This window comes from Saimiri boliviensis, chromosome 2, assembly GCF_048565385.1.
Source record: "Saimiri boliviensis isolate mSaiBol1 chromosome 2, mSaiBol1.pri, whole genome shotgun sequence".
Classification (NCBI taxonomy): domain Eukaryota; kingdom Metazoa; phylum Chordata; class Mammalia; order Primates; family Cebidae; genus Saimiri; species Saimiri boliviensis.
Genome location: NC_133450.1, coordinates 143,358,313 through 143,382,362, shown reverse-complemented (window position 1 = coordinate 143,382,362; position 24,050 = coordinate 143,358,313). Strand labels below are relative to the sequence as shown.

General features: G+C 51.0%; 1 protein-coding gene and 1 non-coding gene across 20 annotated transcripts in view; both read left to right on the top strand.

The window, feature by feature from the left end:
* The window catches only part of PRRC2B (proline rich coiled-coil 2B), a 118,527-nt gene that overhangs the window by 84,109 nt on the left and 10,368 nt on the right, over positions 1-24,050 (top strand). For 10 of the 19 annotated variants that reach the window (XM_010341451.3, XM_074394603.1, XM_039461244.2 and 7 more), the window contains 17 exons: positions 1,107-1,330; positions 3,994-4,189; positions 8,813-9,029; positions 9,717-11,798; positions 13,013-13,218; positions 13,747-13,892; positions 14,518-14,659; positions 16,648-16,730; positions 17,310-17,501; positions 17,622-17,819; positions 18,590-18,676; positions 19,432-19,506; positions 19,914-20,018; positions 20,173-20,365; positions 21,275-21,372; positions 22,395-22,522; positions 23,071-23,311. In XM_010341451.3, coding sequence (XP_010339753.2) covers positions 1,107-1,330; positions 3,994-4,189; positions 8,813-9,029; positions 9,717-11,798; positions 13,013-13,218; positions 13,747-13,892; positions 14,518-14,659; positions 16,648-16,730; positions 17,310-17,501; positions 17,622-17,819; positions 18,590-18,676; positions 19,432-19,506; positions 19,914-20,018; positions 20,173-20,365; positions 21,275-21,372; positions 22,395-22,522; positions 23,071-23,311 — 4,613 coding nt within the window. The remainder of the gene's footprint in view (positions 1-1,106; positions 1,331-3,993; positions 4,190-8,812; positions 9,030-9,716; positions 11,799-13,012; positions 13,219-13,746; positions 13,893-14,517; positions 14,660-16,647; positions 16,731-17,309; positions 17,502-17,621; positions 17,820-18,589; positions 18,677-19,431; positions 19,507-19,913; positions 20,019-20,172; positions 20,366-21,274; positions 21,373-22,394; positions 22,523-23,070; positions 23,312-24,050) is intronic. The other 9 variants (XM_039461248.2, XM_074394608.1, XM_039461249.2 and 6 more) reach the window with 6 other exon arrangements.
* Positions 20,881-20,966, top strand: LOC120360747 (small nucleolar RNA SNORD62). Its single transcript, XR_005577173.1, has one exon. It is a non-coding gene; the product is annotated as a small nucleolar RNA SNORD62 (small nucleolar RNA).

Sequence of the window (24,050 nt, the reverse complement as noted above, 5' to 3'; positions counted from 1 at the left end):
TAATTAGCTGTTTCCTTTCTAATACTTAAAAATAAACTCAGATCAGCTCTTGTTAAAAGACAAGGGGATGTTTGAAGCTCTGAAAGCTTCTCAGGTGATTGGTCACCTGAGAGTCCTAGTGCCCTTTTGGTCAGGGAATTCATCTCTAGTTTTCCTTCTGATCTCCTTTTATTAAAGATTGAGTGAGGGCTGTGCCAGTCCTATGGCGAAGTTACACTGAGCATTTTCTGCTTGTCAGGCACTGTCTTCAGCATAAATCTATACTTAATTTAATTCTCACAGAAGCCCTGGGTGTACGTATGGTGGTTATTCTTATTTGCAGATGAAGAAATGGCCAAGGAGAGCCTGGAAAATGTGCTCAGGTAGCACAACCTTTCTCTTGTTTTTGTTTTTTTCTTTTTTTAAAAAATTGTTTTTTATATCCTTGCCAGCAGGAAGTCATAACGGGCTTTCCATATGTTGGATTTCTGCTGTTCAGATGTGGGATATGTGAGCTGTCACTGAGTTCCTAGCTGTTCTTTATTTTATCAGTCCTTTTTTTTTTTTTTTTTTTTTTTTCTCGAGTTGGAGTCTTGCTCCATCACCCAGGCTGGAGTACAATGGTGCAATCTGACTGCAACCTCAGCCTCCCACGTAGCTGGGATTATAGGTGTGGACCCACCATGCCTAGCTAATTTTTGTATTTTCAGAAGAGATGGGGTTTCACCATGTTAGCCAGGCTGGTCTTGGACTCCTGACCTCAAGTGATCCACTGCCTTGGCCTCCCAAAGTGCTGGGATCACGAGTTTGAGCCACCATGCCTGGCCTTATTAGTCGTTTTTAATAAAACATTTTTCACCTGAAATCAGATTAGACATCATCTAATTTCTTGACTCTTAGTATCCTAGTCTGTAAGGTGACAGCAGGTGAAGACTCCTCACGTGTGTTGTGGGGAGTCCCTGAGCTCGTGCATGTGCTGCGTTCGGCGTAGGGCCAGGGTTCAGGGACGTGACTGTTCTAGCCATAGAGTGTTTGTGCCAACAGGAAGAAGTACTTGCTGGTAAACACTTGGTTGGCTGAGCTCCTGTGAGCTCACTGTGGTATTTCTCTGCTGGTATATTCTCTAGACTCCCCAGAATTTCCTGCCCAGGAGACCCCCACCACATTCCCAGCAGAGGCACCCACAGCGTCCCCAGCAGTGGCACAGAGCAGCAGCAGTGAGGAAGAGGCCAGAGAGGCGGGGTCCCCTGCACAGGAGTTCAGCAAGTATCAGAAGTCCCTTCCTCCCCGATTCCAGCGCCAGCAGCAGCAACAGCAGCAGCAGCAGCAGCAGCAGCAGCAGCAGCAGCAGGTAAACAGATGAGATGATAAAAGTCTGTGACAAATGGGCCTGAGTGCCGAGCAGATGTCCTCCCACCATCCCCATGCCCACCTCCAGCTTAGATCAGAATACCCCTTCTGTGCTCCCAAGAACAGTGGAGACATCGGGAGTTGCACCCCAAAACGTGTGACCTTGGTAGATCAGCCCCTGGCCGTTATTTATGTCTCCAGGTGGTGGAGGTTCCTTGTTGTGGTTTATTGACCTTGTTTTCTAATATTGGAAAGGAACCTATTTTGTGCTGTATATAATGAACTCCATTTTTCTTGTGTGCAGGGCGGTTGCTTATTTCAGAGCAATACACCTTGGACATTCCTTAGAGGACAGTGGGTCCCGCCCTGGGGTCCTCCCAAGGTGTAAGGGAGGCCTGTGAGTTAAGAGCTGTCACAGAGAGGCATGCCACCTTTGGGTTAAGGACGTAGGTTTGGAAGTTTCAGGTTGCACAGCTTGGGCTCCCTTCCTGATGGTGCTGCTGAACTAGTTGTGCATGGCCTTGGACGGGTCAGTCATGCCCCTCTCACCCATACTTCTTCATGTGTAAACCAGGAAGAACGAATACCTGCCTTTTAACATGGCAGAGCGTTTCATACCATAACGCCTATGAACTGGTTTATTGGTGTTACCATTGTTGGCTTTTTATAAACTTTATTTATTTATTTTTTTCATGAGAACTCTATAAGGGACCTACTTTTTGTCCTAAAGATCATGTGAATAATGTTTGTAATTCCACCAGTCTCTCCTAGTCCTGATAGTCTTGAAGCACTCATCAGCAATCGTGCCTACTAGAGTAGTAATAAAGTAAAGGAACCCAGTAGTCATTGCTGAGGAATAGTACATTTTGGTGGGAAACTGAGATGATACATAGATGTTACCTAGTGCACACCCAACAGCAAGGTGTGCAGTAAATTATTACTAAAGCAAACTGAAAATGTTTCAAAACGCATGTGCCGTGGAGAAACAAACCAAGGTCTTAAGGTTTTTCCCAGTATCTCACTTAATTACCTTTAAACTTCTCTCCCCAGCCTCTTCTCTCCTCTAGGCCCCTGGGAGCATTCCAGGCACTGCCTTTAATTGCTTTTAGCGCATGGTAGTATAGGCAGGCACTGCACAGTTACTCATGTTCGTGGGGTATAGAATTACTGACTGGGGAGATCTCTGGAATTATATGTGCCAAACCTAGCAGTGACAATTGCTCTGGGCAATTGAGGTGTGAAGGGAAGTGATGGGTAATTCCTTCCTTAAGAAGAGAAGGTCTGAAAGCACGAAGACAGCCTGTCTGGTCATGTTCCCTGGGGACCTAGGGTCTAGACAGGACGAGGAGGTGGGAGATGGAGGCCCACAGCCTTCTCTGTGGACTGAGACAGTGAGTGACTCAAGTCTCTTGATTGATGAGCTGTATTTATTGAGTGCTCTTAATAGGTGATAGGAGCGCCAACAGAACTGTCCAGAGAATCAGCTGAGGATGTGCTATAGACTGCCAGGAGGGTTGGCGGCCTTTCTGTTTGTGGAATGGAAGGGTATGTGCTGTAGGCCACTTGGGTGTCCTCAGAGTGTGATGCAGCAGTGAGTCCTGGCCTCAAGGCCAATTCAGGGTTCCTTTAGAAATTAGTGCCCAAGGTCACTGATGGGATAAGAAGCAGGGTCTGAAATCAGGAAGGGCCCTGATTTCGAGTAGTTCACTGATGGTTTCTGTTTACCCATTTGTGCAAATGTTCTGTATCCCAAGTGTGGTGCTGGTGGTAAGGGTGCACAGGGAGTCTCTTAGGGTTTGGTGAGGGTTGCCACCAGGAAAAACCATCAACTGCTGTGAGTACAACAAAAGAGCACTGGCCGTTCTGTGGGAACAGAGAACCAGGGACCTGGTGTAGTCTGGGGGTTATGACAGGCTTCCTAGAGGATGTGTTTAAGCTGGAAACCTGTATTTAGTGATGGTGGAAAGAGGTGCTTACCTAGGGGCCCCAGTGTGTTCCCATGGCCTGAAGTGGGTGTCAGGACTGGAGCAGAAAGCGGAGGGCCAGTTGTGCGAGGCAAAGCTAGAGAACACTGGGCAAGGCCACACGGGACCCAGCCCTCATCTTAACCCCGCAGGTCACGAGTAGCCTCGTAGGATTTGGGCTGTCAGTCGGAGAGCAGTGGAGAACCACTGAAGGGTCTTTTGACAGGGGTCGATATATTGGGGGTGGGGTGCGTGTATGTGAAAAGATCACCCTCATTGCAGATGGAGATGGATTGAAGGGGCCAGGAGGGAGCAGGGAAGGGATGCTGACTCCTCTCAGGTGGTAGCTACAGAAGGGGAGAAGTGGCCAGCGTCCAGACGTTCTGTGGGAGGCTGCTGGTGGGTTCCAGGAGTGTCTGATCTAAGTGAAAACCTAGCCTGTCTCATGTAGCACAGGTGCACATGGGCCTCCATTGTGATAATGGTATGGCTGTCCACCAGCCTTGGACAGGGACCTCAGCTTGCAAGCTGTAACACACTGGGGGCTCCCCCTTGAGCAGCTGCTCATCCCTCCCCTCCTTGGTCTTCTGTTTTGGGTGGGCTTTCTGTACTGCCTGCTGGAAAGCTGGAAGGGCGTGTTAGGTAGCATCTCTGCCCCTGCCGAACCTGCCTGACCAAGTCTCTCTTTCTGCCTGGGCAGGAGCAGCTCTACAAGATGCAGCACTGGCAGCCGGTGTACCCCGCACCCTCCCACCCCCAACGCACCTTTTATCCACACCACCCCCAGATGCTGGGCTTCGATCCCAGGTGGATGATGATGCCTTCCTACATGGACCCACGCATCACGCCCACTCGGACCCCAGTGGACTTCTACCCCTCCGCCCTGCATCCCTCAGGTAAGCACTGTGGTCTGATGGTTCATACCTGTAGCACGCAGGATAGCTCAGTGGTCAAGGGTGTCATCTTAACACACCTGGATTTTGGTCTGGTTCTTTGTCAAGTACAGAACTGGTCTGAGTTTCAAAGTACTGACTTGCAGAGTGTAGGTACAGTGATAGTTCTTTCATAAAGAATTGTTGGAAAAGTCATGAACATCATGTATCATAAATTGCTTTAATTAATTTTGGATTTCTGCTGTGTCGTTTTGTCCCTCTTCTCATTCTTAACATTCTTTGTGCTTTTTCTTTTTTCCTTGATTAATCTTTCCCAAGGTTTGTCTAGTGCCTTTTTAAAATCAAGTTTTTGGGTTTCCTCATTCCTCTCTCTTACTTGGGTTTTATTTTAATAATGTCTGCTTTTTCTTTTATTAGTGCCTTTAAAATATTACATGCTTAGTTTATTAATTTTTGGCTTTATTGTTCTCTTTGTGGTATTAATTTCTAATGCAGCTGCTTTTTGGTCAGATAATATGGTCTATGTGACATAGACCAGGGGTCAGCAGACTTCTACAAATGACCAGATAGTAAGTCTGTTAGGCCTGGATCAAGTAGTCAGTTCTGGTGTTGTAGGACAAAAGCGGCCACAAACAATCGATGGTAAGTGAATGAGCATGGTTGTTTCTCCATAAAACGTTGCTTGTAAAAACGGCAGCAGGCTGAGTTTTGTTTAATGGCTGTAATTGCTGACCAACTCCTGACTTAGGTTGCTTGACATTTGTTGGATTTCCTCTGTAGCCTCTTACATGGAGATTCTTTTTTAACATTTTATATTTGCCTGAAAAGGTTGTATTCTCTGGTTGGATATAGTCCATTAAATTGAGCATGCTAATTGTGTTGTGCAAATATCTTCATTGTTGTAAATTTTTTTCTCTTTTACCAGCTACTAAAAAGTGTTTTAAAATGTCCCACTATGATTATGGATTTGTCAGATCTTCTTTGGGAGTCTTTCAGTTTTTGCTTTGTCTATCTGGAGGCATACCTGTTCCTTCTATCCTTATATAGCACCCTTGTTATCATTAATTGTGCTTTCTATATTTATTGTCTACTTTGTCTGATAGTAATATAATTATTCTAGTTTTCTGTTGATTAGTACTTATTTGAAATCTTTTGTTCCAATTTTTACTATTAGCCTCTTTGAACCTTGATTTTTGGGGTATTTTTGTATCTACAAGATGTGTGTGGTTTTATCACTCCGAAAGCCTATGACTTTTAACTGTAAAAGTTGGTCCCTTGAGATTTATTGGGATTATTATCATTTGAGACAGAGTCTTACTCTGTGGCACAGGTTAGAGTGCAGTGGTGCTATTCCAGCTCACTGAATCCTCTGCCTCCCGGGTTCAAGCAATTCTCCTGCCTCAGCCTCCCAAGTAGCTGGGATTACAGGTGCCCACCACCATGCCCAGCTAATTTTTGTGTTTTTTTTTTTTGTTTTTGAAACAGGGTCTTACTCTGTCACCCAGGCAGGAGTGCAGTGGTGTGATACCGGCTCACTGCCACCTCTGCCTCCCAGGTTCAAGTGATTCTCCTGCCTTTATCTCTGGAGTAGCTGGGATTACAGGCACCCGCCACCATGCCCGGCTGACTTTTTTGTATTTTTAGTAGAGACAGGATTTTACTGTGTTGGCCAGGCTGGTCTCAAACTCCTGACCTCAAGTGATCTGCCTGCTTTGGCCTCCCAAAGTGCTGGGACTACAGGCATGAGCCACCACGCCTGGCCTATATTTGTTTTTTAATCCTATATTTGTTTTTTTTTGGTTTTTTTTTTTTTTCTTGAGACAGAGTTTCGCTCTTGTTACCCAGGCTGGAGTGCAATGGCGCGATCTCGGCTCACCGCAACCTCCTCCTCCTGGGTTCAGGCAATTCTCCTGTCTCAGCCTCCTGAGTAGCTGGGATTACAGGCACACGCCACCATGCCCAGCTAACTTTTTGTATTTTTAGTAGAGACGGGGTTTCACCTTGCTGACCAGGATGGTCTTGATCTCTTGACCTCGTGATCCACCCGCCTCGGCCTCCCAAAGTGTTGGGATTACAGGCTTGAGCCACTGCGCCCGGCCCTATATTTGTTTTTTAATCCAGTCTGTGATTGTTCCAATGTGCCTATATACTTAAAGAGTTTTCTTACTGCTTTTTCCTTGTTTTATCTTTTTTCCCCTCTGGGATTCATTTTACTACTTCACAAAGTACATTCTTTATGCTCTTCAGTTCTTTTGTTTGTTTTGCTTTGTTTGCTTGAAACTGAGTCACGCTCTGTTGTGCAGGCTGTAGTGCAGTGGTGCAATTTCAGTTCACTGCACCCTCCACTCACCCGAGTTCAAGTGATTCTCCTGCCTCAGCCTCCTGAGTAGCTGGGACTACAGGCGCTTGCCACCACGCCTGGCTAATTTTTGCGTTCTTAGTAGAGACGGGATTTCACCGTATTGGCCAGGCTGGTCTCTAGACTCGTTACCTCGTGATCCACCCACCTCGGCCTCCCAAAGTTTTGGGTTTACTGACGTGAGCCACTGTACCTGGACACGTTTTTGAGTTCTTAAAGGTTTTGGCAATAGATTATCTATTGCCAAAAAGTCTATGTCTAAAAACTCTTTATATCACCCTGAATGCTAGTGTAGCTGGGTATAGAATTCTGGGTTGATTGTTGTTTTCTTTCAATGCTGTGAAGGTGAATTTTCTTTTTCTTTTTCGAGACAGAGTCTTACTCTCTCACCTAGTCTGGAGTGTAGTGGCATAATCTCAGCTCACTGAAGCCTCTACCACCTAGGCTGAGGTGATCCTCCTGCCTTAGCCTCCTGAGTAGCTGAGATTATAGGTGAATACCACCATGCCTGGCTAATTCCATTTCTTTTGGCTCCTCTTGCTGCTGAAATGGAAACAGTAGAGCATCATTTTTGGATACTCCGTTTTCTCTCTGGGTACTTTAAAAATCTTCTCTTTGTTTTTGGTGTCCTATAGTTCTGTCTCAATGTATGGTGTCTAGGGGTACATCTATATTTTATTCTGCTTAATATTCATTGTGCTTGAATCTAAAAATGTTTGTCTTTAATTATTTTTGGAAATTTTTCTTCTAATTATCACTTCAAATATTGCCACTTCCTCATTCTTTCTAGGGCTTCCATTAGGTTTATTTTGTCCATTCTCATTCTGTTTCCCAAATGTCTTAGAAAATGTGAGAGATAGGTTCTTTCTGTGTTGGCCTTCTGGGAAATTGCCTCAGGGCTATTTTCCAGTTATCTCCCCTGCTGTGTCTTACCTGCTTTCTAATGTTCCCAACGGGCTTTTAATTTTAGTAACTGTATAAAAAATATATATACATACACACACACACACACACACACACACACACACACACACTCTCTCTCTCTCTCTCTCACTCACACTCACACACACACACACTCCCCCCCCCCCCTTTTTTTTTTTTGGAGACACATTCTTGCTCTGTCACCTAGGCCAGAGTGCAGTAGCACAGTGCAACTTCTGCCTTCTGAGTTCAAACGATTCTCCTGCCTCAGCCTCCTGAGTAGCTGGGATTATAGGCCTGCACCACCACACCCAGCTAATTCTTATGTTTTTAGTAGATACGGGGCTTGACCATGTTGTCTAGGCTGGTCTCGAACTCCTGATCTCAAGTGATCTTCCTGCCTTTGGCTCCCAAAGTGCTGGGATTACAGGCATGAGCCACTGCTCCTGGCCCAGGGACTGTATGTTTTTATTACTTGAGTTTGTTGAGCAAGTCTCATTTTTTCTAAAGTTTTTATTTCTCCTTTTATGCTTTTAATGATTTAAAAGATAATTTTCTGATATTTAACAGATTGTTCTGTTAATTGAAGTTCTTGGGGAGGCATCTGATCCTGTGGGCTCACCATCAATTCGTGGTGGGTTACCTTTCCCATATGTTCTGATAATTTGGGACTGAGAACTCAAGTTTCAATAGCATTTTATCTGTGGTGATCCAGGATTGTTCGGGTTGAGGCTGTGTTCCTTCAGAGTGTTTTTGTTTCCTTCTGACAGCCTAGAACCACCTTTTATATTAACTTACGAGGTTTCTGGACCATTTGGGAAGGTAGAAATCTGGTCTCCATCCCTTAAACCCCTATGAAAGCAAGCATGTGCGTCTGAATTCCTGGAAGAGGGCAGTTGTTTCCCTGCCCCAGTTCAGGCCAGACAGACAGACCCCCCCCACCCCGATCTCTTCCCAGTAGTAAAGCGCTTACATCTGTCTAATGTGCCGTTTGAGGGTGTGGCCCTTTTGGGTCTTTGTTTTAAACAGTTATATTTCCCTGCCCTGTATAGAAAGGCTTCATCCCCTGTCCTGTGAGTGTTAAGGACCAAGCCCATAACTGACAAATGTGCTTTTCTTGCCCCCCGCTTCCTTGGGCTTCACAGGTCTTTGAACCAATCAGGGTGCATGCATGTGTGCCTTCAGAGGTCCTCAGGTCAGGAAAGAGATTAAGAGCCCTGTGATGTTTAGGTGGGTGGGGTTCTGTATCCACTTGACGGTTGTCTTCTTTGGGCCTTTGATTAATCCTCAGATTGGAGTGGGGCTTTCTAAATGAGATGACGTAGATCAGTCTTTGCCTTCTTCAGGACTGATGAAGCCCATGATGCCCCAAGAATCCCTCAATGGGACCGGCTGTCGCTCTGAGGATCAGAACTGTGTGCCCTCACTCCAAGAAAGAAAAGTGACCCCAATTGATCCAACCCCTGTGTGGAGCCCAGAGGGCTACATGGCATTGCAGAGCAAGGGCTACCCGCTCCCACACCCAAAGTCGAGCGACACCTTGGCTATGGACATGCGTGTCAGGTGAGATGAAGCCTGGTCCTGCTGCCTTGCCACTGAAGGAAGACTCAGGTCCTAATCAAGAGGGCTGTGGGCTGAGCTACCACCTTAGGAGACGCTGCCCATGGGAGATGGGCTTCTTTGAAGGAGCCCCTCTGGGGAAGGAGAGTATGAGGAGGATTGCTTGAATGCTTTGGGCAAGAGGCCCTTTTCTGATGGTGAGACTTAAGGTGAAGGAGAAGTCCTGGGCGGGGGAGGGTCATCAAGCCCTGGGTACAGGGCAGGTGGGTGGGGGCTTCACAAGGCAGTTGGGGTCCAGAGTGTGGGTCTTGGCTCTTTTCTGTGGAAGTAAATAGTTAGCCCTGCCGCCCCCTGGCCCCAGACTCTTCACAGCCTCCCAGGCTCCAGCTTGCTCTTTGACACGGAGGATTGCTCGGCTCCTCTGTCTCCAGGGGGCAGGCCACGTCCACCCAGCAGCCACGACACTCTTCACTGTCATGGACTCCAGGGGCCACCAACCAATTCATGGCCTGGCATTTCTGAGACATGTTTAAAGATAGAGCAAATGTTGTTGCATATGTTTTTTTTTTTTTTTTTAACTATCTTAAAAAAAATTTTTTTTTTTCTTTTTAAAACTAAGCTCTGTGTTCAGCATGGAAAACAGGAACCAGGCTCCAATCACATTGACTGATTTTTCTGGTTCCTTTTCAGGAATGAAAGCTCTTTCTCTGCCTCACTCGGAAGGTCAGGGGGCGTAAGTGCCCAGCGCGATCTCTTTGAGGAGAGAGGGGAGGAGTACTTGAGTGCTTTTGACAAGAAGGCCCAAGCAGACTTTGACAGCTGTATCTCTTCTCAAAGAATAGGCCAGGAGCTTTTGTTTCCACCCCAAGAAAATATTAAGGAAGCAGGTACTCCTGGGGGTCACACCCAAAACCTCAGGTGTTCCCCATTGGGGCCTGACTTTGCCCCAGATGAGAAAAAGCCAGAGTGTGGCAGTTGGGACGTTAGCCACCAGGCAAAGACCGCTGACACAGACCATGGTGTCGAGCGGGAGGCACCCCGGGAGGGGACAGCCTTTAACATCTCCTCCTGGGACAAGAAGGGGAGCCCCAACAAACAGCCGTCCTCGGAGCCCGAATGGACTCCTGAGCCCCGGAGCTCCAGCAGCCAGCACCCGGAGCAGATGGGCAGGACCCGGAGGTCGGGACCCATCAAGAAACCAGTTCTAAAAGCCCTCAAGGTGGAAGACAAGGAGAAGGAGCTCGAGAAGATTAAGCAGGAGCTAGGGGAGGAGAGCGCCCGGCTGGCCAAGGAGAAGGAGCAGAGCCCTACGGCAGAAAAGGACGAGGATGAAGAGAACAATGCCTCTCTGGCCAACTCCTCTGCTGCCACTTTGGAGGACAAGGGCCCTGCCCACACCACTTTTGACCATGAGGCCACCAAATTTGAAGAGGAGGAGAAACCTGACAAGGCCTGGGAAACCAGACCCCCACGAGAGTCCAGCGAAGTTCCCCCCACGAAGAGAAATAACTGGATCTTTATTGATGAGGAGCAAGCCTTTGGGGTCAGAGGGCAGGCCCGGGGCCGGGGCCGTGGTTTCAGAGAGTTCACTTTTCGTGGTCGGCCTGCTGGCGGCAACGGAAGCAGCCTCTGTGGCGGGGGGGTCCTGGGAGCCCGCAGCATCTACTGCAGCAACCAGCGCAGTGGCCGGGGCCGGGGCCTACGAGAGTTTGCTCGGCCAGAGGACTGCCCCAGAGCCAAGCCCAGGCGGAGAGTTGCCAGTGAAACCCACAGCGAGGGCTCAGAGTATGAAGAACTTCCCAAGCGGCGCCGGCAGAGGGGCTCCGAGAACGGGAATGAAGGCTCGCTCCTGGAGAGGGAGGAGAGCACCTTGAAGAAAGGCGACTGCAGAGATTCTTGGCGGTCCAACAAGGTGTGCTCCGAGGACCATAACGGTCTAGATGCCAAGAGCCGAGGCCCTCGGGCCTTTGGGCGCGCCCTCCCTCCGCGGCTGAGCAATTGCGGGTATGGACGGAGAACCTTCGCTTCCAAAGAGTCACCCCACTGGCAGAGCAAAAGTCCTAGCAGCTCTTGGCAGGAATATGGCCCTTCTGACACATGTGGATCCCGGCGATCTGCAGACAGAGACTATGTTCCAGATTCCTACAGACACCCTGATGTGTTTGGTGGCAGGGGCTTCGAGGATAACCGCTCAGAGGACAAGAGGTCCTTTTTCCAAGATGACCACGTGGTGGATTCTGAAAATGCAGAGAACCGGCCCTTCAGGAGAAGGCGCCCCCCACGCCAAGATAAGCCCCCTCGCTTCCGGCGCCTCCGGCAAGAACGGGAGTCCCTGGGCCTGTGGGGACCTGAGGAGGAGCCCCACCTGCTGGCAGGTCAGTGGCCAGGCAGGCCCAAACTGTGTTCTGGGGACAAGAGTGGCACTGTGGGCCGCCGGTCCCCAGAACTCTCGTACCAGAACTCCTCCGATCACGCCAACGAGGAGTGGGAGACAGCCTCTGAGAGCAGCGACTTCAGTGAACGGCGGGAGCGGCGGGAAGGCCCCGGGTCCGAGCCCGACTCCCAGGTGGATGGTGGCCTGTCGGGAGCCGGTTTGGGTGAGAAGAAGGAATTGGCCAAGAGGAGCTTCTCCAGTCAGAGACCCTTGGTTGACAGACAGAGCCGAAAGCTGGAGCCGGGAGGGTTTGGGGAGAAGCCCGTTAGGCCAGGTGGTGGTGACACCTCCCCCTGCTATGAGAGCCAAGAGAATGGGACGTCTTTGAAAGCCAAAAGGTAAAACTAGACACCACCCAGGCTCTTTTTGTTGTTGTGTTCTGTTCTCAGCAGCACTGAGTTCACGCATGCATGCCGCCATGTGTCGGGGCTGGGGACCTGCCCCCAGGCCCTTGTGTGTGCGCGTCTTCATTGCCTGCCCCGCGTTGCTTGTCTGCTTCTCTCGTGGTGATGTTGTGGCTAGAGGCCCCCTACCCAAAAGCGGTGCTCTTGTGGCCGCTGTCCAGCGCCTGGTCTGGGAATCCAGGCGTGTGTCCCTGCGTGTGTCCCTGGAGCCCTGCCAAGGGCTGCCGCAGTGAGGAGCTTTGCCTGTGCACAGTGCCAGGCCCCGGTCGGCCCACCAGAGTCCTCTGCTCCGGAGTTGCTGCCAGGTGGCGTCCTAGGGGGCATCGTTGGCCTTGTGGCTGCTTAGAAGTGGCTCTTCCCAGGTGGCTCTGTTGCTCCATGGTGAGGAGATGTGGTCCCACAGTGGGGCTGCCACCTCAGCATGGCAGGAACCCAGCAGAGGGGAGCAGGCTGCCCATGGCCCGGCGAGTGCCTCTTCCACAGCCAGGGGCATTCGGGTGAGGGCCTGGGAGAGGGTCCCCTGCACAGTCAGCACTTGGCTCGTGCCGTGGACAGGGAGGTGCAGGGGCTGCTGAGGCCTTCCCTGTCCTCAGCACACTGAGGCAGACAGCTTCACACCTCCACCCTCCTTAGGATTCGAGGCACGTCACCTCCCAGAGAAGAAGCCACAGAGAACGCCGACTTTCTCAGGTGGCGTTTAACCTCACTTCCCAGGCTCCAGAGGCTGACCCTCAGTTTCATCTCCATTTTCTGCCCTGAGGGCCCTGTGGCAGGGCAAGGCCTGGGCGCCGTTCTGGTCAGCGACTCCTGGAGAGGAGCAGAAATGCTGGTGGCTCTGTTCCAAGCGTATTCCCCTTGTCTCTCTCACCCTACTCTTTCTGAATGTAGCATGTGGGAAAGCCCTGGGGAGCAGCAGGAAACCACCACTTTCCTCAGGAACAGGCAGAGCCGGCGGGGGCAGCCTTCCGTGTGTGTGTGCACACAGACACGGATGCACTGCTGCCACGAGCCGCTTCTCCTCACCCGAAGGGTCAGCGAGAAGAAGCAGGCCTAGAGCAGGGCGCCTGGCTTGTGTGCAGGCTGTGTGCATGTGCCGCGTTTCCCTCCTTCTCCAGCCTCTGGTTAACACCATGCTCTTTCCCTTACAGATCCCCAGATGAGGCCTTGCCTGGAGGTCTTAGTGGCTGCAGCAGTGGGAGTGGCCACTCCCCCTATGCCCTGGAGCGGGCAGCCCATGCCAATGCTGACCTTCCCGAAGCCTCCAGTAAGAAGGCAGAGAAAGAGGCCAAGTTGGCTGCTCAGAGGGCAGGCGAACAGGGAGAGGCCATGAAACAGTTTGACCTGAACTATGGAAGTAAGTTGCCCTCACATCTTCAGGGCAAAGAGCTCAGGTGGAACCAGGGGCCGTGCAGTCCTCAGAGCTGCCGAGTTTGCCCTTGCACTGAGTGCCTTAGCTCTCAGAATAGCCTGGGCAGGCACTGGGCTGGGTTCTGGGGCTGTGGAGGTGAGCACAGTAGGCAGGATTCCTACCAGCTATTGCTCACAGGCCATTGGATCCCTGTGACATCTTGGAGTTTCCACGCTTTAAAGGGGGGAAGCCGGGGACCCAGAGGCGTTGGGTGGCATGTCCAAGGTCTCACAGCTGGCTAGGAGCAGAGGTGGGGTTTAAGTGTGCCCTTTGAGTGTTCTCTCACTTGTGCCCTCGGGCCTCTTTTGTTTATGATAACAGTATGTTAGATCAGAGACAGCCTGAGAAAGACGCAAAAGTCCCATCCAGGTTTCTGTCCAGCCTGATGCTAGATCTCAGACGCCTGTTAAATTGTGTTGTTCTTGCCTTCTGGTGAATGGAAAGACTGTTCCTTCTCATGAAATCTTGGTTCAGGTGCCATCATCGAAAATTGCGGGTCCAGCCCGGGAGAGGAGAGTGAGGTGGGTTCTATGGTAGGCGAAGGCTTCATTGAAGTCCTGACCAAGAAGCAGCGCCGCCTGCTGGAGGAAGAGAGAAGAAAGAAGGAGCAGGCTGTGCAGGTGAGGGGCCGGAGCGTGTGGGGCAGGAGGGCATCCTGGCAGATGCCTAGCCAACCTAGAGCCAGGTAAGGGAGTTCTCAAGCAAGCTTAAGGTGGCAGAGGGTAAGGAAGGAGTATTTAGTAAGCATACATTGTCTCCCTGTGCCTGCTATTATCAAGGCCCTTCCATCAAAGTAAGAATAGGTGGTGGCATCATTGTTCTGCAGAGGAAGAAACTGAGTCTTGAAGAGGGTGATTTGTCTAGGGTGGTAACAGCGGAAATGTGTCCAAGCCAAGATGCAGACCTCGGTCAGCTCCCAGCTCCTCCCCGCTCCCCACTCCTCATTCCTGAGCGGAATAAGATTTGTCTCTCTGAAGTCATGTGGTTAGTGAACCGTATACTCAAACGGAGACAGGGCTAGACCCGCACACAGATCACGGTCCATTGGCCTTTCAGGTCTTCCCTGGGGAGTGCTTGGCTTGGCCTCACAGTTCATTCTCCTTGAGGTCTTGGGAGACCAGCATTCCACGTATGTCTGAAACATTTTCAGGTGGTGTCATTTTGGTACCTGGGATACTTGCCCTGGGAAGAATTTGTCAGTCATTGTGCCTTAGACTAGATTACAGCACCCTTTCTTCCCCTCAGGTGCCTGTCAAAGGTCGAGGCCTTTCCTCCCGTATTCCTCCTCGATTTGCGAAAAAGCAGAACAACTTATGTCTGGAGCAAGGTGACATGACCGCGCCTGGCAGCAACCTGGGCACTGAGATCTGGGAGAGCAGCAGCCAGGGTGAGTTGGGGGTTGTGACCCCAGCCGTGGCTCCCAAGGTCACATCACAGACCGGGTTTGTGTCTTAGGGAGGATCCTGCTTTTGAGCTACAGACATAGTTGGAACAGTACCCATTTGCAGGGTTCCACTGCTGAGCTAGTGTTGAATGCCATCTGAACGATTTGCTGCTACAGCCTCCAAACAGATACACAATTTTCCTTGCCTAAAATTTGGTAGAAGAGCAGAGCATTCATTATGTCCAGTGATCTGGAAATCAGTGGCCCCTTGAGCTGAGACTGTGCAGCAATGGGATTGGCCTTTGCTCGTCAGTCATCGTGTTCTCCCACTAACTTACGGAAGAGCATCAAGTGACTGACAGACCAGCCGCAGGAGTTCAGCAACTCTCTTCTGTGCTCTGCACCCTTTCTTAACATGGGGAAGGCTCTGGAAGCTCTGCCCTGAATGCTCTTCTGGAAAGGCAAACTGAGACCAGAAAGAGGGTATATGCTACTTTTTGGAAAATTTGTTTCCCTGAAAAAGTTTTTTTAAAAAAATTCTGTATGGAATGTGATTTTTCTAGTAACTTTTCCTTTTAAAATAGAAAACTATTTTCATAGAATAGGTTCTTCTTGAAGCTTCCTAGGCAGGGTCTTGCATTGTTAGCCCAGAGGGTGCATAGGTCATGTGACATTTAACAGCTCAGGCCCATAAAGGGAGCTTGGAGAGGTCACCTAGTGCTTGTTCATTTTTCTGCAAAGCAGCTGAGGCTTCTAGAGGGAAGGGACTTGACTCCAGGGTCATAGGACAAGCACCCAAGGCACTGAGTTCTGGGCCTTGAATCTTCCACTGTCTCCACATTGCCTGTCCTCATGTGCTTGGTGAAAACTTTGGTTCTAGCAAACTACAAAATAACATTCAACATGCCCAACTTTGATGGAAAGAAAGCACAGTCATTTGAGAAAACATCAATAGCACTAGATTTGGTAGTGGCTAAGTGATAGGTGTCATGGTATTGATGTCCAAAAATGCCCAGCTGCCAGATTGGTTGAGCTGCCAGGTGTGAGTCATCCCCTTCTGTCAGATCTTTTCCTCTAGAATTCTGCAGGGTCTCATTGGTTGCTCAGACCAGGGATTGCAATGTCCATGGATGGCTTTCAGAGGGCCCTTGGTTATTAAAATAGCACGAGAAAGCGTTTTTGTTTTAAAAAGATGGGATCTTACTATGTTGCCCAGGCTGGACTTGAACTCCTGGGTTCACACAGTCCTGCCTTAGCCTCCTGAGTAGCTGGGATTACAGGTGTGCGCCCCCCACCCTACTCTAGCATGTAAACTTTTGTATGCATATCTATTTTTCTGGGCTCAGGATCTGTGGCCACTCAAGAAATGGTCTGTGAGCTGAACAAATTTTAGTAATACCCACTTGGATCTTTCAGAGACTCTGTAGAAGCTGCCAACTTTGGCCAGAAGTGGTAGCTCACACCTACAATCCCAGCACTTTGGGAGGCCAAGGCATGAAGATCACTTGAGGCCAGGGATTCATGACCAGCCTGGGCAAAAGCGAGACCCTGTCTCTATTGTTTAAAACAAAAAAAGAAAAAGTATATATTTTTAAATTAAAAAAAAAAAACCTGCCAACTTTTAGAAGTAGCCTAAGTGAAAGGAAGCATTGGCATAGCGGAAATAGCAACAGAGAATCCAGATCAGCAGGAATGACAGCTTCTGCCGTGCTCATTGTCTTTCGTATCAGTGAGATGCTGAGAAACACATTGGGTGAGGGTGTGGAAAGTTAGGTAAGGCTGTCAGAGCAGCTCTTCCATGTCAGAGCTGTTGACCAGATGTCATGTATAGGAGCTGCGGGAGGGGAGGGGGGGCCATGTAGGGGAGGCAGGGGAGGGGAGTTGGATTTCTGCAGGCTATGCCTGTGCTTGTTCTTCAAGAGCTCATAAACTCGTGTTTTTCTAGATGGGTTTCTGTTTCATGCCCTGACCCTGTCTCCGTCCCCTGGCAGCTCTCCCTATGCAGGCCCCAGCCAGTGACTCCTGGAGGAAAGCTGTCACTGCCTTCAGCAGCACTGAGCCTGGCTCTGCGGAGGTGAGTGTGGCCACTGCCCACATGCTGCTCCTGGGATGAGTACGTGCTCACCATCCACACGGCCAGCTTACTGTGGATCCCTGCGTCCCAGCCCACCCAAGCGCCTGCCACAGCAGCCAAGCTGGGAATTTGGTTGTTGTCATGAGCCCAAGCTCATCAGTGGTTTTCCCTCTTGACCCCTGCCGGGAGTCTGGCCTGTGCATGGGGCCTGCATGAGTAGGAGAAAGAGAAAAGGGATAACAAGGAAGGACCCAACGCTGGGTGGGAGGAGGGATTGAGGGCTTCCCCTGAAGTGGTGTCCGCAGTCACATAGTCTGGTTGGGGTCATAAGTGAGATGGGTTTGGCAGCCTCAGTCTGGGGCCTGTGGAAGATTCTGTGGTCGTGAGCTCTATCGGGGTTGGTGTATTTGGCCACATATAAGTTGTGAGGCATCCTTGGCATAGCAGGACCAAGATCAGCACCACACTTGGCAAGGGGCAGGCAGCTGGGGTAGATGAGTCTCAGTGCCACACGCAGTTTTACTGTCTGGAAAATCAAGTTGGAGTTTGAGGCTCTAACCCATTTTGTGCTCTGCACAGCAGGGTTTTAAGAGCAGCCAGGGAGATAGTGGCGTTGACTTGAGCGCGGAGTCTCGGGAGTCATCTGCGACCTCCTCGCAGCGCAGTTCCCCCTATGGGACTCTGAAGCCAGAGGAGATGAGTGGGCCTGGCCTGGCAGAACCCAAGGCTGACAGCCACAAGGAGCAGGCTCCAAAGCCATCTGAGCAGAAGGTAACCTAGGTGGAAAGAGCCACTGTCTCGTTGTCTTCCCCAAATTCTTGGGACAGTCGAAGCTGGAGAGTGTGGTCATTCCAGTCTATATCTCCACCTCTCTGCTTTTTTCTTATCAAGGATTCAGAACAAGGCTCTGGACAGAGCAAGGAGCACAGACCAGGACCCATCGGCAACGAGCGTTCTCTGAAAAACAGAAAGGGCTCAGAGGGAGCCGAGCGGCTGCAAGGGGCTGTTGTTCCGCCTGTGAATGGGGTAGAGATTCACGTGGACTCCGTGCTGCCTGTGCCACCCATTGAATTTGGAGTCAGTCCAAAAGTGAGGGTTTGATTTGTTTTCTTGCTTGTTTTTTTTACTTTTTATTTTTGGTACTTGGAGAGGTTGGGGAGGGGACTCAGACAGGATTGTCTCCTAGAAAGAATAGATGGATGGGAGCCAAGCAGTATGCAGTGACTAGAGTGTTTGCTTGGAGTCCTGCACGTGGCCAGTGCTCTGTTGAGTTGCTTTAAAGATTGCCTCACTGGGCCGGGCACAGTGGCTCACACCTGTAATCCCAGCATTTTGAGAGGCCAAGGTGGGCAGATCACCTGAGGTCAGGAGTTTGAGACCAGCCTGACCAACATGGTAAAACCCTATCTCTACTAAAAATACAAAAATTAGCCGGGCTTCGTGGCGGGCGCCTGTAATCCCAGCTACTTGGGAGGCTGAGGCAGGAGAATCGCTTGAACCTCCTGCCTCAGGAGGTGGAGGTTGCAGTGAGCCTAGACCATGCCACTGCACTCCAGCCTGGGTGACAGAGTGAAATTCCACCTCAAAAGTTTGCCTCACTGACACTGGCCAGGCTCTCGGGACAGACAGGCCAGTGATCTTCCCTGTCTCTATCAGATCACCTAAGGGACCGGGAGAGAGTGAGGCTGGTGTCCTGTCTCCTGTGCCGTGGGGAAACATCTGGCCATCTTGCTCATACACGGCCCAGTGAATGCCCCTTAGTGGAGTTTTTGAGTCGCAGTAACTGCATCACTTTAACGTGTGCCTCCGGGGAATGTAGAGCCAGGAGATCTCAGTGGGCTCTGTGGCCTTTTTTTCAGGACTCCGACTTCAGCTTGGCACCTGGTTCTGCGTCTGGTCCTGCCGGGAGTCCAGTTGTCAAACTTCAGGATGCCTTGGCCAGTAATGTAAGTTCACACTTTTACCTCTGGCTCTGCTTACCACCTGGGGCTGGCAGGTCCTGGGCGAAGGAGACAGCGCATGTATTGGAGTCAGGCTGACCTGGGCTGGCACGTGACTCAGTCACTAGCAGCTCCATGTCCTTAAAAGATGCTTAAATGTTCTGCCCAGGTTTTGTGACCTTCCAGTGGAGATTGTACAGTTCCTAAGGTCTGCTTTATTTGGCTCTCTTTGGTTCCATGTCTCTTCTATGCCAAGTTCGAGCCCAGACTCAGGTTGCCTTTTCAGTGGCCAGGGGGTAAGGGGCACAGATTGAGTAGGAGAAGCCTCCTTGGGAGGCCCCATCTCACCGTCCAAGGGTCTTGGCCACCTGTGATCTAACTGCTGTAATCCAGAAAATCTCCTGGTGCCTACCACAGGCCCAGGGGCTGGCAGTTGCATCTGTTGTGGCCACCGGGAGCTGCGGCATCTGGTTCACTGCTCTGTCCTTACCACCTGCTGGGGTGGGTGCTAGTGCATGTGCTGAATGAATGAGTATCATTTGGACAGCATTTCCCAGAGGATTCCAAGGAATGTGAGTGCTATACAATATTCATAGGTGTCAAATGAAAAAAAATATCCTGGAAGTGCTAGGCTCTGCAAGGTTCTTTATACTCTGAGAGTCTGCAGTCTCTGATGTGCAGATGGATGCCGGGGATCTGCAGGAGATGGTGGGGCACTATTGCATGTCCAGCCTCTGTTACTAGAGCCCTCTTTTTCACAGTTTGCTGAGGGGCACAGCCTTCCCTGTCTGGCCCAAGACATCTCCAGGCCGGTTGGCAGTTGTCTTCTGAACCAGGTGCTTGTGTGCTAGCAGCCAGTTCGTGTCTATACTGCTGGGACATGGCTCTCTCTGTCTGAAGGGCACCGTGGAGTGTGATACATGGGGTGGCTCTCTGCAGACTTGTGTTGAGGAAACAGATGAAGGCAACCATCTCAAGGATATTAGTCATGGTCATGGCTGCCATCAGTTTCATTACTTAGTGCTCTTGGGTACATGTGGCCAAAACTGAAGATGCATGTGGACAAATCATAGATGCTATTGGGGACTGTAGGTGGTTTTGGGCAAAGCCATGGATGCATTTGGACAAGTCATAGATGCATTTGGACAAGCCTTGGATGTGCTCAGGCAAGCCGTGGATGGGTTTGGGCAGAGCCATCTCTGCTTCTCTTTGCGTTCCATGGTTTCCTTATCCTTCTCTCCAGGCAGGGTTAACACAGAGTATCCCCATCCTGCGGCGGGATCATCACATCCAGAGAGCCATCGGTCTCTCCCCAATGTCCTTCCCCACCGCCGACCTCACTCTGAAGGTAACACCAGCCCTGAGCTAGATGAGCCCCAACCCAGTACCTCAGTTTATGAAGAGGCAGAAGGGAGGATTCCCCCAACCCCCAAAGCTTAGATCGGTGCTGCCCACTGCCGTCGTGATAGTAATTTTCATCCCTCCCCCGCTTGCTTCTGAAGATGGAGTCTGCGCGCAAGGCTTGGGAAAACTCCCCCAGTTTGCCGGAGCAGAGCTCTCCAGGTGGCACTGGCTCAGGCATCCAGCCTCCATCCTCTGTGGGTGCCTCCAGCGGGGTCAACTACAGCTCCTTCGGTGGAGTGTCCATGCCACCCATGCCTGTGGCCTCTGTAGCACCTTCTGCTTCTATGCCAGGTATCTCATCCCCTGAGCCAGGCCTTGGGGCCTTCTCCATTTATTATCGAGAGAAACGGATTAACAGCCCCGAATGCCACCTCCTGGCCTTGGCTTGAGTACACGTAGAAGTAGCAACTTGTTTTCAGGCTGAGTGGTTGCAGGTCTCCATGTGCTGCAGGTAATGTGCACATCCTGCCTCCCCATGCTGGGAGAAAGAACTGGGGGACAACGGCCAAGCACTCCTGCCTCCTGGTGAGAGGAGCGAGCCAAGGCTTGGCTCTGAGTCAGACCTGGGTCACATGCTGGAGCTGTGCTCCCTGAGCTGCCTCATCCTCCCCTCTTAAGTGAAACAGGGCAGTGACCTTGCTCCGTGGGGTGGCGACACCTGTGAAGCCAGGTCTTACCTGGAAAGGGCTTCGTATCAACAGAGCCCTCAGTCACTGGTAGCTGTTTTTGTCCTGACTGCTGCCATCTTTGTCATGTGTCCATGCACCCAAGGGAAAGTGTTGGGGTTTTGAGGGCCCAGCTGCCAATCTCAGTAATGTAATTCCAATAGATCCTTCTGACCCTCCACTGTGGACTCAATAGCAGGGAGATGAAGAGGACAGTGAATGAGAGGCCAAGGCAGCCCTAGTTAAAGTAGAATCCCCCTCCGACTGTCTGGGGCAGTTGGTGAGTGGTAAGGCCAGAGCCCACCTCCTTCCTCCTAGGCCTGACGCTGCACCCTCCCTGGGTTTCTTGAGGTGTATCCCAGGTGTCTTGTGAGCAGGCGTGTGCTGCAGGCACACTGGGAACTGAGCAGCCTCTGTACACATGGCATCATCCCTACTGAATCCCCTGGTAGACCTGTAGACTGTGTCCCTCAGGGACATTCAGATGTAGTAGGCTTGATCCTCTTCTACCTACCTTCTCTTGCTCTGTTTCCAGGCAGCCACCTCCCACCCCTGTACCTGGATGGCCATGTGTTTGCAAGCCAGCCGCGGCTGGTTCCTCAAACGATACCTCAGCAGCAGAGTTACCAACAGGTGACAGCAGCAAGCCGGGTGGCCTGGTGGGGGCAGGGAGGGAGCCAGTGCAAGGCGGAATTGGCTTGCTCATCTATTTGCTCATTGTCTGTCTCATTTTCCATCCCCTCACATGTGATGGCCGGCACCTGGCCCATCACGGCAGCCAGAAGATATTTGTTAAGTAAATAATGAGAGATAGGGAAGAGGAGTGGAGCTGACTGCTCCCCACTCTGCTCAGTTTTCTTTTCTCAAAGTTCTCCCTCCTTGTGTCCTAGCCGAGGAATTAGCTAAAATGGAATTTTCTTTGGTGATCAGGTATCCTTCTGATGAAGAGAAGAAAGGCCTAAACTCCCAGGCATGGATGCGTTAGAAAGAGGTAGTCTTAGAAATGAGCAGGCGTTTCTTTTTATGCAGGACTGGCATACTTTCTGTGCTGCCAAGGGGTGATTTTTGGAAGTCTCCCTCCTAACGCTGGTGCTGGGCCTTTGGGATGGTTCAGCCACCCCTCAGACCCATATCCCTGCACAGCCACAACAGTGGACTTCCAGGCAGAATCTGTTCCAAGTGCAGACTTGCCAGTGGAGGACATGGCCTCTGCTGACCTCTTTTTAAAAACATGTTCTTAACTGCTGTATCTTGTTTGATTTTCAAGATTTTTGTTCTTGCATATTGATTTTCAAGATTTTTGTTCTTGCATAACTGGGTCAGACTGCATGTATCTTTTTGTACATTGTTAAATTCAACATTATGTTTCTGGAACTCATCTCTGGACGTGTGTGCTAGCATCCATTTTTGTTGCTGTATAGAATTCCAGGGTAGGGCTATGCTGTGGTTTGGGGTTGCTACCAGTTTTTCATTATAGGCTTTATCCCAATAGCAAGGGAAGCCCAGGAATGACATGCTGGAATTGGAATTTTGGGAAGTGTCCCAACAGCTATGTGGAGAGGGGCTGGGGAGTGGGGAGGAGGGAGATGGGAGGTGAGGAACCACCTGGATGGGCCTTGCGGTTACCTCCCCCCACCCCGGCTTCCCATTTGCAGGCTGCCGCTGCCCAGCAGATCCCGATCTCCCTTCACACATCTCTGCAGGCACAAGCTCAGCTTGGACTGAGGGGTGGGCTTCCTGTGTCCCAGTCCCAGGAGATCTTCAGCTCCTTACAGCCCTTCAGGTGAGCTCATGTACCAGTGCGCAGAGCTGGCAGCTCACAGTCAGGCCTCGGCCCTGTGTGCTGCCTCTGTCCTGCAGCTGTTTGGTACTTCTCTGCTTTGGGCCCGGTGGGGCAGGGGTGTTGATCTGGATCACTCTTCGGTCTGTTACTAGCTGTGCTCTAGGAGAGGCCTGGGCCGGGCTGATACGCAGTGGCCTGGTTTTGCTTTTCCATGTCATCTTGCCTCCTTCCCTTGCTCCTTCCTCTTCCTCTCCCCTTGACTCCCTGCATCCTCCCCACCGCTGGCTGCTCCTTCACTGTGGCTGCCAGTGTGGCTGATGTCCTGTGCCTGGTACAGCCTGGATGTGTTCGCTTGTTTAATCCAGCAGCATCTGGGCCATCTAGCAGCTTGTTCTCGGGCCTTATCCTGATCCCGCAAGAGTTGCACTCTTGGGGTAGGACCGGGGATCTCTGTTTTAGCAAGCTCTACAGGGGATCTCTGAGGTGTGGGGCCGGATGCATGGCAGTGCTCACCCACCTGACCCTGACCTTCTGTCTGGCTTTTGCAGATCTCAGGTGTACATGCACCCCAGCCTGTCACCGCCCAGCACCATGATCCTTTCTGGGGGCACAGCCTTGAAGCCTCCGTACTCAGCGTTTCCAGGCATTCAGCCCTTGGAGATGGTGAAGCCGCAGTCTGGCTCCCCCTACCAGCCCATGAGCGGGAACCAAGCCCTGGTCTACGAGGGCCAGCTCGGCCAGGCTGCCGGCCTGGGTGCTTCCCAGATGTTGGACTCTCAGCTCCCACAGGTCAGGAATTCAGTCACTCCACCCAAAGCCCTAGGCTTCTTTCTTTCACAGCTTTGCCTTTTCTTTTCACCTGCCTCTCAGTGTGTGCTGGCCTGTCATGCTGTTGATAGCCACTGTGCCCATTCCTTGGCATGCAGCAAGTCAGCCTCTTCTGAGTAGCCCTGTTGCCTTTTTTTTTTTTTTTTTTCCCCGAGACAGAGTCTCGCTCTGTCGCCCAGGCTGGAGTACAATGGCATGATCTCGGGTACTGCAACCTCTGCCTCCCACATTCAAGCAATTCTCCTGCTTCAGCCTCCCGAGTAGCGGGGATAACAGGCATGTGCCACCATGCCCGGCTAATTTTTGTATTTTTAGTAGAGACAGGGTTTTGCCATGTCGGCCAGGCTGGTCTTGAACTCCTAACCTCAAGTGATCCACCCACCTCAGCCTCCCAAAGTGCTGGGATTACAGGCATGAGCCACTGAGCCCAGTCTCTATCACCCATGTTTTTGTCATCCTTCCCTTGGCCTGGCTTCTTCCTCCCTATCGGCAGATCCATCAAGCCACGTGGCCTTTGCATTTCACCCAAGCTATGGCTCCCTGTCAACCCCCACCCTCTTACCAGTTTTTCAGATTTGCATCTTGCCCCTCTCTCCCACCCATGACCTCCCTTCCTGTGTCACCCAGGAAACAGAAGCAGTGATTAATCTGAGCCCCCTTGGCCACATCCCTGCCTGGGTGCTGCCTGTGCCCCTGGGGG